Source organism: Muntiacus reevesi, chromosome 5 (assembly GCF_963930625.1).
Source record: "Muntiacus reevesi chromosome 5, mMunRee1.1, whole genome shotgun sequence".
NCBI lineage: Eukaryota > Metazoa > Chordata > Mammalia > Artiodactyla > Cervidae > Muntiacus > Muntiacus reevesi.
The window spans coordinates 43,339,233-43,354,860 of record NC_089253.1 but is presented as its reverse complement, the minus strand read 5'-3'; the positions used below and the strand labels follow the sequence as shown (position 1 = coordinate 43,354,860).

Genomic DNA, 15,628 nt, shown 5'->3' with positions numbered 1-15,628 from the left:
TTTCAGCCCCCAAAGCCGAGGTCTGGCTCTCCCGAAGTTCAAGGGCCGCCCGGTCCCCGACCGCTCTCGGGGAGCCCCCAAGCGGGTTTACTAGCTTTCTCCATCCTTGCGACCCCAGAAGCCGGCTCGACGCTCCGCCCCCTTGAGGCCCCGCCCCTTATAGGCCCCGCCTCCTCCCCCCGCAGAACCCGGGACTGACTGGCAGGGAGGCGGGGCGGGGCCGGTGTGCTCCCGCAGCCAATGGGAAGGCGGCGTGGAGAGGGCGGAGGCGGTTGTGATGCGCCGGGGCCGGCGGGCCGCGGCCAATCAGCGGCGAGCGCGAGGGCGGGCTGTGACGCGGCCGGCGCTCCTCGTGCGGCGGCGGTATAGGAGCGAGCGCCACGGCGAACGGGACCAGCCGAGCTCTGCTGCCGCCCGCCACTCGCTACCTCCGCGCCGCCGCCGCCGCCGCCGTCCCGCATCGGTCCGCCGCGCCCCCAGCCGCCCGCGCCCCGGGCCTGCCCGTCAGCAAGGGGGCGAGCGGCCTTGGCGCCCGGCCTCCGTGAGGGGGGCGTCCGGCCGGACCCTGAGCCTCGCCTTCACGCGCTGCGGCCGACCGCGCCTCCTCGGCCGCCTGCCCGGCATGAAGACCAAGTTCTGCAACGGGGGCGAGGCGGAGCCCTCGCCTCTCGGGCTGCTGCTGAGCTGCGGCAGCGGCAGCGCGGCCCCGGCGCCCGGCGTGGGGCAGCAGCGCGACGCCGCCAGTGACCGCGAGCCCAAGCAGCTGGGCGGGCGGCAGCCGCCGCTCGCGCTGCCCCCGCCGCCGCCGCCGCCGCTGCCGCTGCCCCCGCCGCCCCCGCCGCCGCCACCGGCGGACGACCAGCCCGAGCCCCGGACGCGGCGCAGGGCCTATCTGTGGTGCAAGGAGTTCCTGCCCGGCGCCTGGCGGGGCCTTCGTGAGGACCAGTTCCACATCAGTGTCATCAGGTCGGTGGCAGCGGGGGCGGGCGGTCAGGTGACGCCGGCCGGGGGCGGGGCCCGATGAAAGGGGCGCGGGCCCGACCGGGGGGCTCTGCGGCCGACTAAGCCTCCTTTCTCTAGCCCTTCTGAAACAGGGCCAGATCCAGTAAAACGGACCCCGCGGCCCCTCAAGGCCACCCTCCCACCCCAGGCCTGAAGGCAGGCTGTTGAAAACATACCGGTGTCGTGGGAAAGCAGGTCTCTTCTAAGGAGAACAATACTGTTCAGTCACAAAGTACACTTTGTACAGAAGCTTAAAATGGGTCTGAAAGAAGTGAAAGTGTTGGTCGTTCAGTCATGTCCGACTCGTGACTCTTTGTAGCCCACCAGGCTCCTCCATCCATGGGGATTCTCCAGGCGAGGATACTGGAATGGGTTGCCATGCCCTCCTCCAGGGGATCTTCCCAACCCAGGGATCGCACCCGGGTCTCCTGCATAGGCAGGCGAATTCTTTACCGTCTGAGCCACCCAGGAAGCCCGGAATATGTCTAACAAATCCCTTTGGGTTTAGGGCCTTGAATGAAGGAGGGATATTGTGGCGGGCTTAAAAAAAAATCACTTGGCGACTTTTGCTTTTAGTTCCTCTAGTCCAAGATTAGATCTCTTTCCTGCCGAAAGAGATATTTGTATGCGGTGAAGGGGTGGCCTCTGTTCATTTCTCACTAACCTTGCAGACATGTAGGTGGGTGACAATCCAAAATTAGGATATGTGGCTCTAAAAATAACTATTAAGAGGAAGGTAAAAAGATTTTGCCCCCTTTTTTAAACTTAGAAAACTTAATCATAAGTTTAAATTATAAGAAGAGTGTGTGTATGTACGTATTCAGGCTTAACCAGAAAACAAATTTGGTTTTTGTCAATACTGCACCTTTGAGATGACCACTTAGTGTTTAGTAGGCTTCCTTCTGTTGAGACATTTAAAAATGTGTGGTCGTTTACTGCTAATTTTCTTTAACTGTTTGACCAGGTTGAGTGCAGTGTCTAGAAACTGGCTGGCTGGCTGCCACCAATAATTCTGAAATCCAGTTTTCGTCATTTGATTCCTTTTCTGTGCCCAGTGTTTCACCAGAGCCGCAAATGCAGCAGAATTAACTGACCTTCACTTTCTCTTTTTGTGCCAGTGGCCTTTCTTACAGATATGCTTAGGAGCAGTCAGAGTTGAAGAGAGAGGAAAGCCCAAGAATTGCCTAATTAAACGTTAGGGCAAGGTTTTGTTTTCTGTTTTTTTCTCCCCAAATGAAACTTTCTTCCAAGCTATCACATTTAGTTAGACCTGAAAATTCTCTGTGAGAGGATTGTCCCACGTGATGTTCAGATCATCCAACTGTACAATGGAAGGTGTAAAGGGGCAGTGGCTTGCCTGAGGTCAGTGGCTCTGAGCCGACCTTAGAGCTAGCTGCCCAGCCTCTTGAACCCACTGCCTACTCCAGTGCTCTCTCCTGTTGCCTCTGAAAACATCTGGACACCCTGGATCCAGCTGTAGGTGTTTTTGTGACCCCTTTCTGGGGAGTGTCACTCATTAATGAAACCTTGTGGGTTTTGCACAAATCTGACAATCTAAAAGCTTAGAGGATGTTGATGAAAAAACTAATCAGTCGTCAATCTAGGAAAGAAATGGGAAGTTTTATTCGAGCGAGGCTGAGCCTCTTAACCCAGAGACAGTCTCTGAGAGCTCTAAGAACTGTTGGGGGTGTGGGGAGCTGTGTGTACGTGGCCAAGAGCGACCTTGCTAACAAGTACATGTCTCAGCAGGAGGTTGCTGCTAATCAGGAGGAAGAGACATCTGTGTTAATGATCTCAGGGTGGGAAGGTGCCGGAATCCGGCTTTGTGAAGTATTTCTCCTGGAAACAATCTGAGGGCCAATTCTGTCATGTTTCCTAGAGCAAGAAGTACCTCATCCTAATCTTTGCCCTGAATTCCTTTTGGGATGTATGTGAGTCAGTAACTGTAGTGGCTAATGATTTGATTCTTATAGAGCTGGACGGTAGGCAAGATTCTCTACAGTCCTTTCCCTTTCGGTATTAATTTGACCAAGGTTTAGGAGGCATTTGGTGAGTAATTCCATGGTGCTAGCAATGCTTATTCCGTGGTCAGGGGAGGATTTCCTTGATAGACCTGTTGATGTGCTGTTAGTGGACTGGGCCCTCTGAATAGTAACCAAAAGCCTCTGGACCACGTATCTCAGTAGTCTGTTAAGCTCTAAGAAACAGCTGCCTCTTGTTACTTCTTCCCACATGTAGAGCTATACTACTATAATCTTGGTTTTACAGAGCTATATACTTAGTCAATCATTTCAAATTATCTAATGGCCATTAATTTTATTGGAGACTTAGTCACACATTTGGTAACTCAGGAGACAGTAATCTTATAGAATAGGCAGAATGCAAGTAATATAGCTAGTGACATTGACAAGGTCACAAGTGAGTATTTAAACTACAATCTTGTGTTAGGTGCAGCCCAGTCTCTTTTGGGTCAATTGCTGTCTTGAAGGGAAATGATGTATTGGCATTGTAAACGTGATATATCTATGTAGGATATACTTTAAGGGAAATGATGTATTGGCACTAAAGTTCACCAAAGATGTCTGCACATGCAAGGTGAGTGAGCCCTGAGAGGACTGAGATAGGAAGGATCAAGAGAGGAGTTTCGTGGTTGGCTCCAGAAGAAGGAAATTGATCTTTATGGTTGAGTGGGTATTTCTGCCATTGGGGAGGGCTGGTTAACAATGTAATACTCCAGAGGGGAGGGAGGAGGCCGAAATGAGAAGAATTTTATGTTTAAATTTTTCATGTCTTGCCTTAAAATACAAATTTTTATTTCATCAAGAATGTTTTGTTTCTTTTCTCCAAGAATCGGTAATCTTGGAAGCCACAGCTCTCCTATTGGCTTGGTGGGCCTTTTAGAGTAATGTTGTATGGTGTGGTCTCAGCCCTGTTTTCTGGAATAATGTAGTTATGGAATGAGTTGAATGAGGAGAAACGATGTGTTTTAGGGTATAGAAAGTGGGTGATGCCTAGTTTAAAAAAAAGATAGAAGAGACTTCAGAGTGGGGAGAGGGGTCCACCTGGTTGAAATTCAGTGGCCCTCCACAGCCAGCTCCTTTCTAGGTTCTGGCGATCACGTCCCCTGGCCCCTGTCTCCAGCCCCGGCTTTCTGCTGGGTGCTGGTCCGTCTTCTTCGGTTTATGAGCGAGCGCTTGCTCAGCTCAGGCCAGCCAGTCTGTCCCACGTTTAACCCTTTTGCTCCTCTCCCACCCTGGAATATGCTTCTCCTGCCTTTTTTTTTTCTTTTTCTTTGAACTATTAATATTAACAGCAGCCTGCAGGTGCCCCAGAGTTATTCTCGGTCTTCTCATTCTCTCTGGAAGCCTTTGTCAACACTCGATGGCAGCTAAACGCTAGTGACCTGCTTCTGCGCCCACACCGCCCGTCTGCTCCTGCCTTGCTGTCCTGGCTCAGACCCTGTAACAGGAGGCGCTTGTGCTGTGGGTTGCCTCACCCTCGTTCAGTACCCCATTGCCAGGGATTTCTCAAATATCCTGACTCCTTTGTTTGAAAGTTTACTGTGGCTTCTGTAGCTGGAAAATAAAATCCAAACTTGTTTGCATGTGTTACACTTGGGCCCCAGCCTTACTTTTTCAGAGTGGTTCGTTTTTTGTTATTGTTTTATAAATTTCTCCTTTCCTCGAACCAGCGACAACAAACTGAGCTAGTTACACTTGACCTTGTATTTCTTGAATGAGCTTTGTGTTTCCAGGCCTTTCTTTGCTCCTACACTCTACTTGGCAGCCCGGTGTCTGCTTTTGAAATACCTCCTTCAAGGCCTAAGTTAGAGAGCCAGAAGAATTAATTTCTTCCTCGCTTAGGTTTCTTCTATAGCAGTTTCTGCATAGACACCTTTGTGTCACAGCACTTACCGTATTGTCTGTTTATTTGTTCAACTGTGTTAGATTGAATTTTTAGAGGGAGGTCATGTTCATCTTTACATCTCCAGCAGTAGAAAAGTGCCTGACTTTAGCCCCTGGATTTTAGCTTAAATTGGCTTCTTTTCTGTCCTTCTATTGTGATGACAGGGATCTTTGTCATCAGACTGCTGGTTGCCCAAGTCCCTCCAGCTAAGAGTGGTATAGGGAAAGATACAAATTATCGTAACATGAAAATTGTCTGTAATGAGCTGACCACTTGAGAGTGTTCTGCGTGCCCGGACGTCATAGCTGAACACCAGCTTGTACCTCTGCCATCAAATCAGTGTTATTGTCACACTCAGTGCTGGTTGGTAAAGCGGTCACAGTTGTGAAATGCAATTGTTAATCTTGCAAAAGATGCATGATGTCTTGTAAGTTTGAGGAAAGAAATGTTTGAGGACTGAAAGTTTCACACATGTCCCTCCACAGCCAACTACTAGTTAAGAAATGATGGGGTAGATGGTACCACAATCTCTTCAAAATTGAATCGTTTGAGTATCAAGACAGAGAGGCCCTTGAAAAAGACTGGCAAAATCTTCAGCGGTGTTTTTGCACAATTCTACAGCAGAAGTTAAAGAAGGAGCGAGTTGTGCTTTACGGTGCCATCGTAAATGTTTTTGGAAAAATTAAGCCAAAATTCTCTACTTGGTTTCCTTTTTATGTCATAGTTCCATTTATAACCTACATTATGTTACATGTAAAAACATAAATGATTCTGTTTCATTTTTCAAGATAAAGTTTCATTTACACTCTGTTTTTACTACACACTGAAAATTTGGTCCTTTAAGTGGCTTTACTTCTTTCCAAAAAAAAAAAAAAAAGAATAAACTTTAGAGCAGTTTTAGATTAACAGCCAAGTTGGGCATAAAGTACAGAGTTCGCTTTTTACCTCCCCCTCCCGCACAGCCGCCGTCACTGTTGGTCATTCTCCTCGCGCAGTGGTACCCTTGTTACAGTCCGCGGACCTGCATCGACATGTCAGTATCATGGTCCACAGTTTACATTAGGGTTCACCCCTGGCGGTGCATTTTGGACGAATGCATAATGACGTGTCGTATCCACCGCTGTAGGCTCCTACAGAAGAGCCTCATGACCCCCAGAGTCTTGTGTCCTCTGTTTATCCCACCCTCCCCTCAACCCCTGATCTTTTTAGTGTCTCCATAGGTTTGCCTTTTCTAGAATGTCATATGGTTGGACTCAGGCAGTATAGCCTTTTCAGATTGCCCTCTTTCACTTGATAAACATTTACATTTACTCCATGTCTTTTCATGGCTTGATAGTCTTAATGCTGAATCATTTCCCATGGTCTGAGTGTACCACAGTTTTATCCATTGGCCTACTGAAGGATATTTTTGATTGCTTCCAAGTTTTGACAGTTATGAATACAGCTCTTAGGAACATCCTTGTGCAGGTTTTTGTGTGGACATAATTTTTCAGTTCGTTTGGGTAAAGAGCAAGCACGGTTGCTGGATTATATGGTGAGAATATGTTTATGTAAGAAACCGCCTAAGTGACTGTGCCGCTGCGCATGCCCGTCAGCATGAGTGAGGGTTCCTGCTGCTCCACGCCCGCATCAGCGTTTGATGTCAGTTTTCTGGATTTTGGCCATTTGAGAAGGTATGTAATGGGATCTGATTTTAATTTGTGATTCTGTAATGACAAGTGATGTGAAGCATCTTTTCATATGCTTACTTGCCATCTGTATATCTTCCTTGGTTAGTTGTTTGTTTAGGTTTTTTGCCCATTTTCAATCAGGTTGTTTTCTTATTGTTGAATTTTGAGAGTTCTTTGAATATTTTAGATAATAGTCCTTTATCAGAGGACTTCCCTGGTGCCACTAGTGGTAAAGAATCTGCCTGCCAGTGCAGGAGACACAAGAGATGTGGGTTCGATCCCTGAGTTGGGAAGATCCCCTGGAGGAGGGAATGGCAACCCACTCCAATATTCTTGCGTGGGAAATCCATGGACAGAGGAGCCTGGCGGGCCACAGTCCGTGGGGTCTTAAAGAGCCAGACATGACTGAATGACTGAGTACTACCTTTATCAGATTTGTCGTTTGCAGATATTTTCTTCCAGTTTGTGGCTTTGTTTTCACATTCTCTGGATAGTGCCTTTTGCAGAGGAGAATTGTTTAATCTTAATGAAGTCCAGCTTATGAATTATTTCTTTCATGGATCCTGTCTTTGGAGTTGTACCTAAAACCTCATCACCATGCCCAAGGTCTTCTAGATTTTCTTCAGTGTGATTTCCTAGTTTTATAGTTTTGCATTTTACATTTAGGTCAGTCATTCAATTTGAGGTTCTTTTTTTTTTTACCTCACTGCACAGCTTGCAGGATCTCAGATCCCCAACCAGAGATTGAACCCAGGCCCATGACAGTGAAAGTGTCAAATCCTAACCACTAGACCACCCGGGAATGCTCTATTTTGAGTTAATTTTTGTGAAGATATAAGGTCTGTATCTAGAGTTCGTTTTTCTTTTGGCTGGACTTCGAGGTTTGGGGGATCTTAGTTCCCTAGCCAGGCATCGAACCCATGCCCCCTGGAATAAAAGCTCAGAGTCCTAACCATTGGACCACGTTTCATTTTTCGCTTGTGGATGTCCAGTTGTTCCAGCACCATTTTTGAAAAGACTGTCCTTTCTCTACAGTTTTGTCTTTGCTCTCTGTCAAGATCAGTTGACTATGTGCGTCTGTTCTAGGCTCTGCATGCTGTTCCATTGATATGTATGTCTTTTTTTTTTTTTTTGCCAGTATCACAGAGTCTTGATTACCGTAGCTTTGTAGTAGTCTTGAAATCTGATAGGATTAGTCCTTAGACTTTGTTCTTTTTTAACATCAAGCTGGATATTCTAGGTCTTTTGCTTCTCCATATAGCTTTAGAATCAGTTTACTGACATCTGCAAAATAACTTGATGGGATTTTTATTGGGATCGCATGAATATATAGGCCCAGTAGGGAAGAATGGGCATCTTGACAGTATTGAGTCTTACTCTTTGCAGACATGGGACGTGTCTCCATGTATTTAGTTTTTCTTCGATGTCTTTCTTTAGAATTTTGTAGTTTTCCTCATATAGATCTTGTACATATTTTATTAGGTTTATACCTCAGTTTTTAGTTTTGGGGAGTGCTAATGTAAACAATATGTTTTTAATTTCAGTTTCTACTTGTTCATTGCTCATATATAGGAAGGAGACTGACTTTTGTGTATTAACCTTGTATCATGTAACCTTGTAATTGCTTAGTTGTGTTTTTCAGTCTAGTCTCTGGCTTGCTCAGCTCTGACCCTGATGCCCATGCTGTCCTTTCCGGTTTTCTTCTCCAGTGAAGCCCTGGCCACCTCCCCCCTCCCTGATCTCAGCGTCTGCCCACTGGCAGGGAGTCTTGTACCGCCCTAGGACAGCCATCGTCTTCAGCTTTCCATCAGCCTGTTGTGCATCTGTAGCTGGACTGCCTTCTCCCTGTATATCAACATTCAATCATCTCACTGCGCCTAACCCTTTTTTTGTTGTTCAGTATCATAGTAGTCCAGGGGCTGGTGATGAAACAATAAAATGTAAGGCCTGGGAGGTCTGGGTGGGCTGGAAGGGATGTGAGCACTTTGTGGAGAAAGTGAGAGCATCCCTGAATTCACTCTGAGAGGGGGAGGGACCTTGCAGGTGGGAAGAGAAGGCAGAGGCGGGCTGTGTCCCAAGGGCGCTCAGGTTGGTGGCTTGAAATGGGTGTCTCCAGAATACTTTCTGAAGGACACCTAGTCATGTCTGGACACCTTTTGACTGTCACGGTTTCATGGTGGTGGTGGAGATCCTGGCACCCGGTGGGCAGAGGGCAGGGACACTGTTCTGAACGTCCTACAGCGCACAGCGCGGCGCTTTCCTCTCGTGCCCCCAGTAGCGATGGGGCTGAGGGTGTGCAGCCTGGAGTAGAGGGCTGAAGACGGAGCTTTCTCCACCCGGCACACCCTTAATAAAGGAGCTTTTGCACTTCCACTGCAGGGGACACGGGTTCAGTCCCTGGTCAGTGAACCAAGATCCCGCGTGCCCTGCAGTGTGGGCCTCCCCACCAAAAAATTAACCTTTGCTTTGCAGTTTGTGGTAACCGACTGATGTCATTCCGCACTAGACACCATTACACTGTTTTACTGAGCAGCGTGCTGAAGTGGCCCACCTGGGACAAAGTCTCTGCCTCAACTGTGCCCGCAGACTCGGTGCTGAGACGGCTGGGCGCTCAGACACCTACTCCCGATGATGGCACAGCCGTGCTGTCACGGAGCTGAAGTGGTTTTTCCCCCTGAGCTGTGGTTGGTTCAAGTTGAATTTTAGATGGTTAGAAGAAATTTTTCAAAAGTGCACTTAGCCCCCCCACCCCCCCCCCCCCGTTTGTGTTCTAAATTCAGGTATTTAGGAATTGAGATACTTAGATGTTCAGGAATTTAAATATCATCTAAATATGTTTCAATATTATCCTGTCTTCCATCTTCCCTGCTTACAGCCCTATGGACTTAGGATACTTTTTTCTGCTTAGGTATTGGTTATGATGTTAACTTTTTTCTAGTCATCTTGACATTTATTTATTTTATTCTTTATAATTTTATTTCATTTTTTTCTTTTGGCCACACCGTGCAGCATGTGGGATCTTAGTTCCCCAACCGGGGATCCAGCTTGTGCCCTCTGCAATGGACCATGAGTGAGGTCCTCTTGACTTTTAGATGGTGCTTTTGCAGCCCCTGGGTGCAGGCCCTGAGCCTTAGGGAGGCCAAGTCCTGTGTGTGCTGGGTTTTGAACCAGGTAACTTGTGGACAGTTTGCAGAGGTTTCAGTAACTTTTTGGTTTTCAGCAGAGTGCAGTCGGTTTGGTGCAGACCAGAAACTAACCACTGCAGTTTAGCAGTGTAAGCCTTTGTATTAAAGGCTTCCCTGGAGCAGGCAGCATCTTGGGTTTCTCATTATTTAAGCTGACTTTTTACAAGTGATTAAAAATATATAGATGTTTTTGATGGATGAATGGATGAGCAGAGTGTGGCATATACATACAATCAGATATTATCCAGCTTTGATAAAAAGGAGATGCTGAAATGTTACAGCATGGTGAACCTGGCGGACGTTATGCTAAGTGAAATAAGCCAGTCCCCAAAAGACAAATACTGCCTGACACCACTGCTGTGAGTTCCCGAGAGGAGTCAAGTTCATGGGGACACAGTATGCTGGTGGGTGCCAGGGACTGGGGGTGGGGAATGGGAGTTCATGTTTAAAGGGGTCAGCTTTATGAGATCAAGAGCTGTGGAGGTGGAAGGTGGTGATTCACAGCAGTGTGAATGTACCTAATGGACAGTCACAAATAGCTCAGATGGCAAACTGTGTGTTATGTGTATTCTACCTCAAACTTACAAATTGGAAAGGAATGCACTCTGGATGTTTGACGTTAGGAATGGCGTATTGCAAGACCCTGGGCACTGCACCAAAGTGTAGTGTCCCCACAGCGTGGATTTTCCCCAAGTAGAACGTTGTAGAATCAAACAAATACCTCATTAAGACTTGGGTAAGTCTACAGATAAAGGATCCAAGCCATTTGTAAAGCTACTTGAACACACGTTGCTAGAACAGAAGCTGTGTTACCTAGTGAACCGCTGTCTAGTGAGCTGATTTTACTCCAGAACTTTCAGAGATTGTTTCTCTGGGACAGTCCACATGCTGGACGCAGGCCCTCCCCCGCATTCTCTTTATCACTGTACTTAACAGTGCCAGCCACTTCCTGTCGCCAGTGAGTACTCGCCGCTCCGGGCATGACGTTCTCAGGTGCCCAGCGCCTGCCCCGCGTAGACCGGCTTCCTGCTGCCACGTCAGAGTGACTCACCGCACAGCGCGGGTGAGTCAGATCTGCTGGGCTTTCCACCTTAACGGGCTTAGCGTGGACTCAAACTTGACCTCCTTCCTGCATGTGGGGGATATTTTCCATCTATGAGAACTTCCCAGAGCAACCAAACTTGACTGACAGTCTTAACAGCCAATACTTGAAAAACAACCCCCCCCCCCCCCACCAAATTTCAGTGTTTTCTCACAACGTGGGTGAAGAGTTGGGAAGGTTTTTGAAACAGTCGTGCAAGCAAGATGCCATTTGGCCCTGCAGCTTCTTGGCTGGAGCGAGGAGGGCCGGGCTGGGCCAGGTGTCCACCTCGAGAATGAGCCTCAGAGGGACCAGGGGGCTGGGAGGATGGCTTTTCCCCTTGCTGGGGCTGCAGCCACTTTCCTTTGCTTCCCCGTGTTCCAGTCAGGTTTCCTGGCTCTCGGTGGTGGAGTGGGGAGCGCTTCTGCCACCTCTGGCCTCCGGGGAAAGTGCAGCAGTGCGCTAAGTGGGGAGCTGATAAAAAGTCAGCAGTGTTTCCTCATTGGCCTCATGGCGGGGACGTGGGGACGTGTTCATCATCTTCTCCCTCCTTGAAAATCTCCACTGCCATTAAGTCTGGAAATGAATTGTACTTTATCCCAAATGTGACAGTGAAGTGAAGTCGCTCAGTCGTGTCCGACTCTGCGACCCCATGGACTGTAGCCTACCAGGATGCTCAGTCCATGGGATTTTCCAGACGAGAATACTGGAGTGGGTTGCCGTTTCCTTCTCCAGATGTGACAGTAGCCTGTTTGAAATGTAGGGACCTAAGGAGGCGACAGGACAAGACGGTTGGGTGGCATCACCGACTCGATGGACATGAGTTTGAGCAGACGCCGGCAGTTAGTGAAGGACAGGGAACCTGGGGTGCTGCAGTCCATGGGCTCACAGAGTCGGACAGGACTCAGCGACTGAACAACAACAACAGTTAGCAAATTAAGGGGGTCTCGATCAAGTTTGTGCCCTACCAGGTTTGGGGGCTTTGCCCTGTGTGTAGGTAGCATGTAAATTTCCCCGAGCCCTTTTATTGTGTAACATGGTCGTCTTCGGTTGGAAAGGGTTATGCTGTAGGTTCTGGAACAGTGGGGCTAAAGTAGAAAAAGACGAGTCAGAAAAAAATCAAGTTGGCTGAATCTAGAACTGGCTCTCGAGTTGAAGGTTAGAAAAATCACCAAGAAGCAAATTCATCATTATTATTATAGAGTGCCATCAGCGAAAAATACTTTGGTTTTTTTAAGGACTCTGCCAGGAAATTCAGGGCTGACAATGAGGCTTGGGCCTAAAAATCCTGAAACGAACACAGGGTCTTATCTGTTATGTGACTAGAGGAAGGAAATCAGCAGGAAAGTTTCAGTTAACTGGAGCCAAAGTTACTAAACATTTCCCTTAATTTTCTAAAGAGAAAGTGTGAAAATAAGAAAAAGCAAGACTAAGAATTCAGAACATTTCCTGGCCTGCCTTGGGAGCTGCTCACATCTGAGCTCCTCTGTGTGTGTGTCTTACCTCCTGGGACTCTTCAGTGTTGTTTTATGTCATGATGAGGTCCGCAGACCAATGAGGGGCTCGAAACATTAACAGGTACCTCGTATTTGCCACCCTAGATTTAAGGCAGGAATGAAGGGGAGGTGTGAAGGGTTTATAGATTTTACACAAGAATATTTCATTTGTTAACCTCTGATTATCTTGTGGTTAGGATGGTACTTCATATGACTTGGTGATTAACCAGGAAATTCAGTTGAGTGGGATAGCTCCCTTCTTTTTGTTTGTGCAGTGATTAGAGAAGACAGTTGGAAAAAGAAAATAAAGATTATTTTTGTTCATTATATTAAAAAAAAAATCTTTGAGCAGGTAATCAGTGTACTGGTTTAAAAATTCAAAAATTTTTACGGAAAGGTGTCTTTCCCACCTCTGGCCCCAGTGCCTCTCCCTAGAAGCAAGCATTGTCCCTCCTTTTATCCGTTCTTCCAGAGAGACGTCAGGCATAGACCATGTGTGGGTTTACCTGTTTCTCCAGCAGACTCGAGAGTTGCGATGTGCCAGAGGCTGGGAATGCCTGACTTCCCCTCCCTTTAATGTTAATACTCACAGTAGGTCACTTTTTTGCACTAAAAGCAGCACTGTATTTTAGAGATTGTTTTGTGTTGGTAATTATTGAGCTGTCTTATTCTCTTGAATAGCCATATAGTGTTATATTTTAATTGAAATATTTTGGTTTTTTTCAGGACAGTTAAAGATTTCAGGACAGTTAAAACTTCTGCTTTCTTAAGTTAATCGTGGTAATAAAATATTCCATTCGTTGAGTGCCTACTGTTGCCAGGTTATGGTCGTTGTGCTTATCTCAGTTAACCTGAGTACCAGGCCTCCAGGAGAAGTATTATTCTTTTTTTCTTTCTTGGCCAAGCTGCATGGCAGGCAGGATCCTCCTTCCTGGACCAGGGCTCAAACCTGTGCCCCCTGCAGTGGAAACACGGAGCCCTAACCACTGGACTGCCAGAAAAGTCCCTCAAGGAGGTGGTATTTACCCCAGGGGCCCAGAGAGGTTGAGTAACTTGCCAGAAGTTAAAGTGTTAACAGGTGGTGACTCCTTGCCAGTTGTAACACAGTGTGATGGTTGCTTCACTGTTCCCCTCAGGCATGCACTTCAGTTTTGGCAGCGATTACATACACCTGTCTCTATTTTTGGCCCACTTTTTTTTGTGACAAGCAGTTCTCTACAACACTGCCTACTGCTTGTGAAGTATGTGCGAAAGTATGCTGAGAATATGGTGTCTGGCAGGAACCTCAGATGAGTTTGCGTGTCCTGATGAGTCCTGTCTTTTAGGTGAGAAACCCAGTCAAGGCACAGGTCCGCCCTCAGGTCCAGCCCGTGCTGCTGTTGGTGAGAAGCCTCTGCCAGGCCTGCTGTCCCAGTCCGTGGCCACGTGGCGTTCGTGTGGACGCGCCACGTGGAGAAGGCGGGGGTGTCTGGCCTTGCCAGGGGCCCTGTCTCACCGATGAGAACTGCAGCCAGGCCGGCTCTGTGAGTCACCTTTGTCTGTGGATTGTGGGTGGGATGCTACGGGTTCTGTTGGGCGCACATGTGATGGTGGTAATTAGTACCAGAAGCGATGGTGGTGGCATTTCATTGTTTTCCGTGCACATAGGCTGGTGGGAATTGCGTTTCTTCCGAGTCTTCCTCTCTGAGTTTTCCTGCACTACATTTGTCCTGGCAGCGCAGGGGTGGAGTTCAGGACGCTGCATTAGAGAGTTCTGTAGAAGCCCCCCAGGGCAGAGGTGGTCGCTACTAAAGCGTAATTTTAAAACTTGGAGAAGTCCAGGGATTATGAGCACATGGAAGTGAGCCAGTCAGCAGGAGGAAGGCAAAGGGCAGAGGAGGCAGGTGTTGGCCAACCTTCCCTCCCTGGGCTTGATTCTGCAATGTTTTCTCTTGACAGTTTTTACAATGGCCTGGATACCTGGCTTGTGAAAGGTGAGTGGGTTGTGGCCGAGAAGGCTCTGTGTGAGGGCGCTCCCTGACAGGCCTCAACTGAGCAGGGGTGGTGAGGGAAAGGCCTTCAAAAGACACGTGGGGAGGAAAGCAAGAAGTCACGGCAGGACTGGAGGAAAGGACTTCTGGTGGAACTGGTGGGGGACAGGGGCCACCTCCGAACAGAGTTAAAGATAGGTGTGGGAAGCTGGAAACCCAGCGTAACCACAGAGGTTTCCTGAAACTTGGCAACTTTTCTCATTCCAAAGCCCTTAGTAGCACTTCTTTCTCCAGATCCTAAAATCAGAGGCGTCTTTTTCATGGGCTTGATTTCTCTAAGCTCTGGCAGTTTCATTGAAAGTGTTCAGTACTTGGAAGCAGATTTTAATTGAATAGTGATCGCCATAGATCCTACACAGGGAGCTTAATATTAAAGAGGATGGTCATTCATAGTTTCAGATAAATCAATGAATGGTTGATCTTAATAAACCAGTTATCACTGGTTTAGAAAAGGAAAATATAATAGCTTTATTGGGATATAACTCACACAGTGTGAAATTCATCCTCTTAAATGGTACAGTTCAGTGTTTTTTAGTATTTTTACAGTTATACAGCATTCACTGCGATTTTTCCAGGACATTTTCATCATCTCAAAATGAGACCCTCTACTGTATTAGCAATCTCCTCCCATCCTCCCCTCTCCCTAGTTTGACAACCACTGACTGACTGGTTTTTATGGATTTGCCTCTTCTGGACGTCTCATGTAGATGGAATCGTACAGTATGTGTGGCCTCTGGTGACAGTTTCTTTCACTTAGTATAATGTTTTCTAGGTTTATCCTTGTTGTAGCGTATATTGGTACTTCATTCCTTTTTGTGGCTGAGTAATATTCCGTTACATGATATACCAAAGTTTGTTTATTCATTCAGTAACTGATGGACATCTGGGTTCTTTCTCTTTTGGGGGCTGTTACAAAATTCTGTGTACAGTGTTTGTGAGAACATATGTTTTCATTTATCCTAGGTGTATGTGTAGGAGTGGAATTGCTGGATCACTCAGTAACTCAGTGTTTAACTTTTTGAAGATGTTCCCAGCTGATACTAGTGGTTAAGAACCCCCCTGCCAGTGCAGTAGATGGAAGAGATGCAGGTTCAATCCCTGGGTCAGGAAAATCCCCTGGAGGTGGGCACAGCAGCCCACTCCAGTGTTTGCTTGGGAAATCCCATGGACAGAGGAGCCTGGCAGGCTATAGTCCACGGGGTCACACAGAGGCGGATACAACTGAAGCGACCTAGCACCCACAGCAGCATGCACTGAT

The 15,628-nt window shown here is 47.5% G+C and overlaps 1 protein-coding gene across 3 annotated transcripts in view; it reads left to right on the top strand.

Moving 5' to 3' along the window:
* Positions 1-348: 348 nt before the first annotated feature.
* CHKA (choline kinase alpha) overlaps positions 349-15,628 on the top strand; it is a 57,016-nt gene continuing 41,736 nt past the window's right edge. Inside the window, exon 1 of one of the 3 annotated variants that reach the window (XM_065937916.1) lies at positions 349-966. In XM_065937916.1, coding sequence (XP_065793988.1) covers positions 623-966 — 344 coding nt within the window. In that variant the 5' untranslated portion in view covers positions 349-622. The remainder of the gene's footprint in view (positions 967-15,628) is intronic. The other 2 variants (XM_065937917.1, XM_065937918.1) reach the window with 2 other exon arrangements.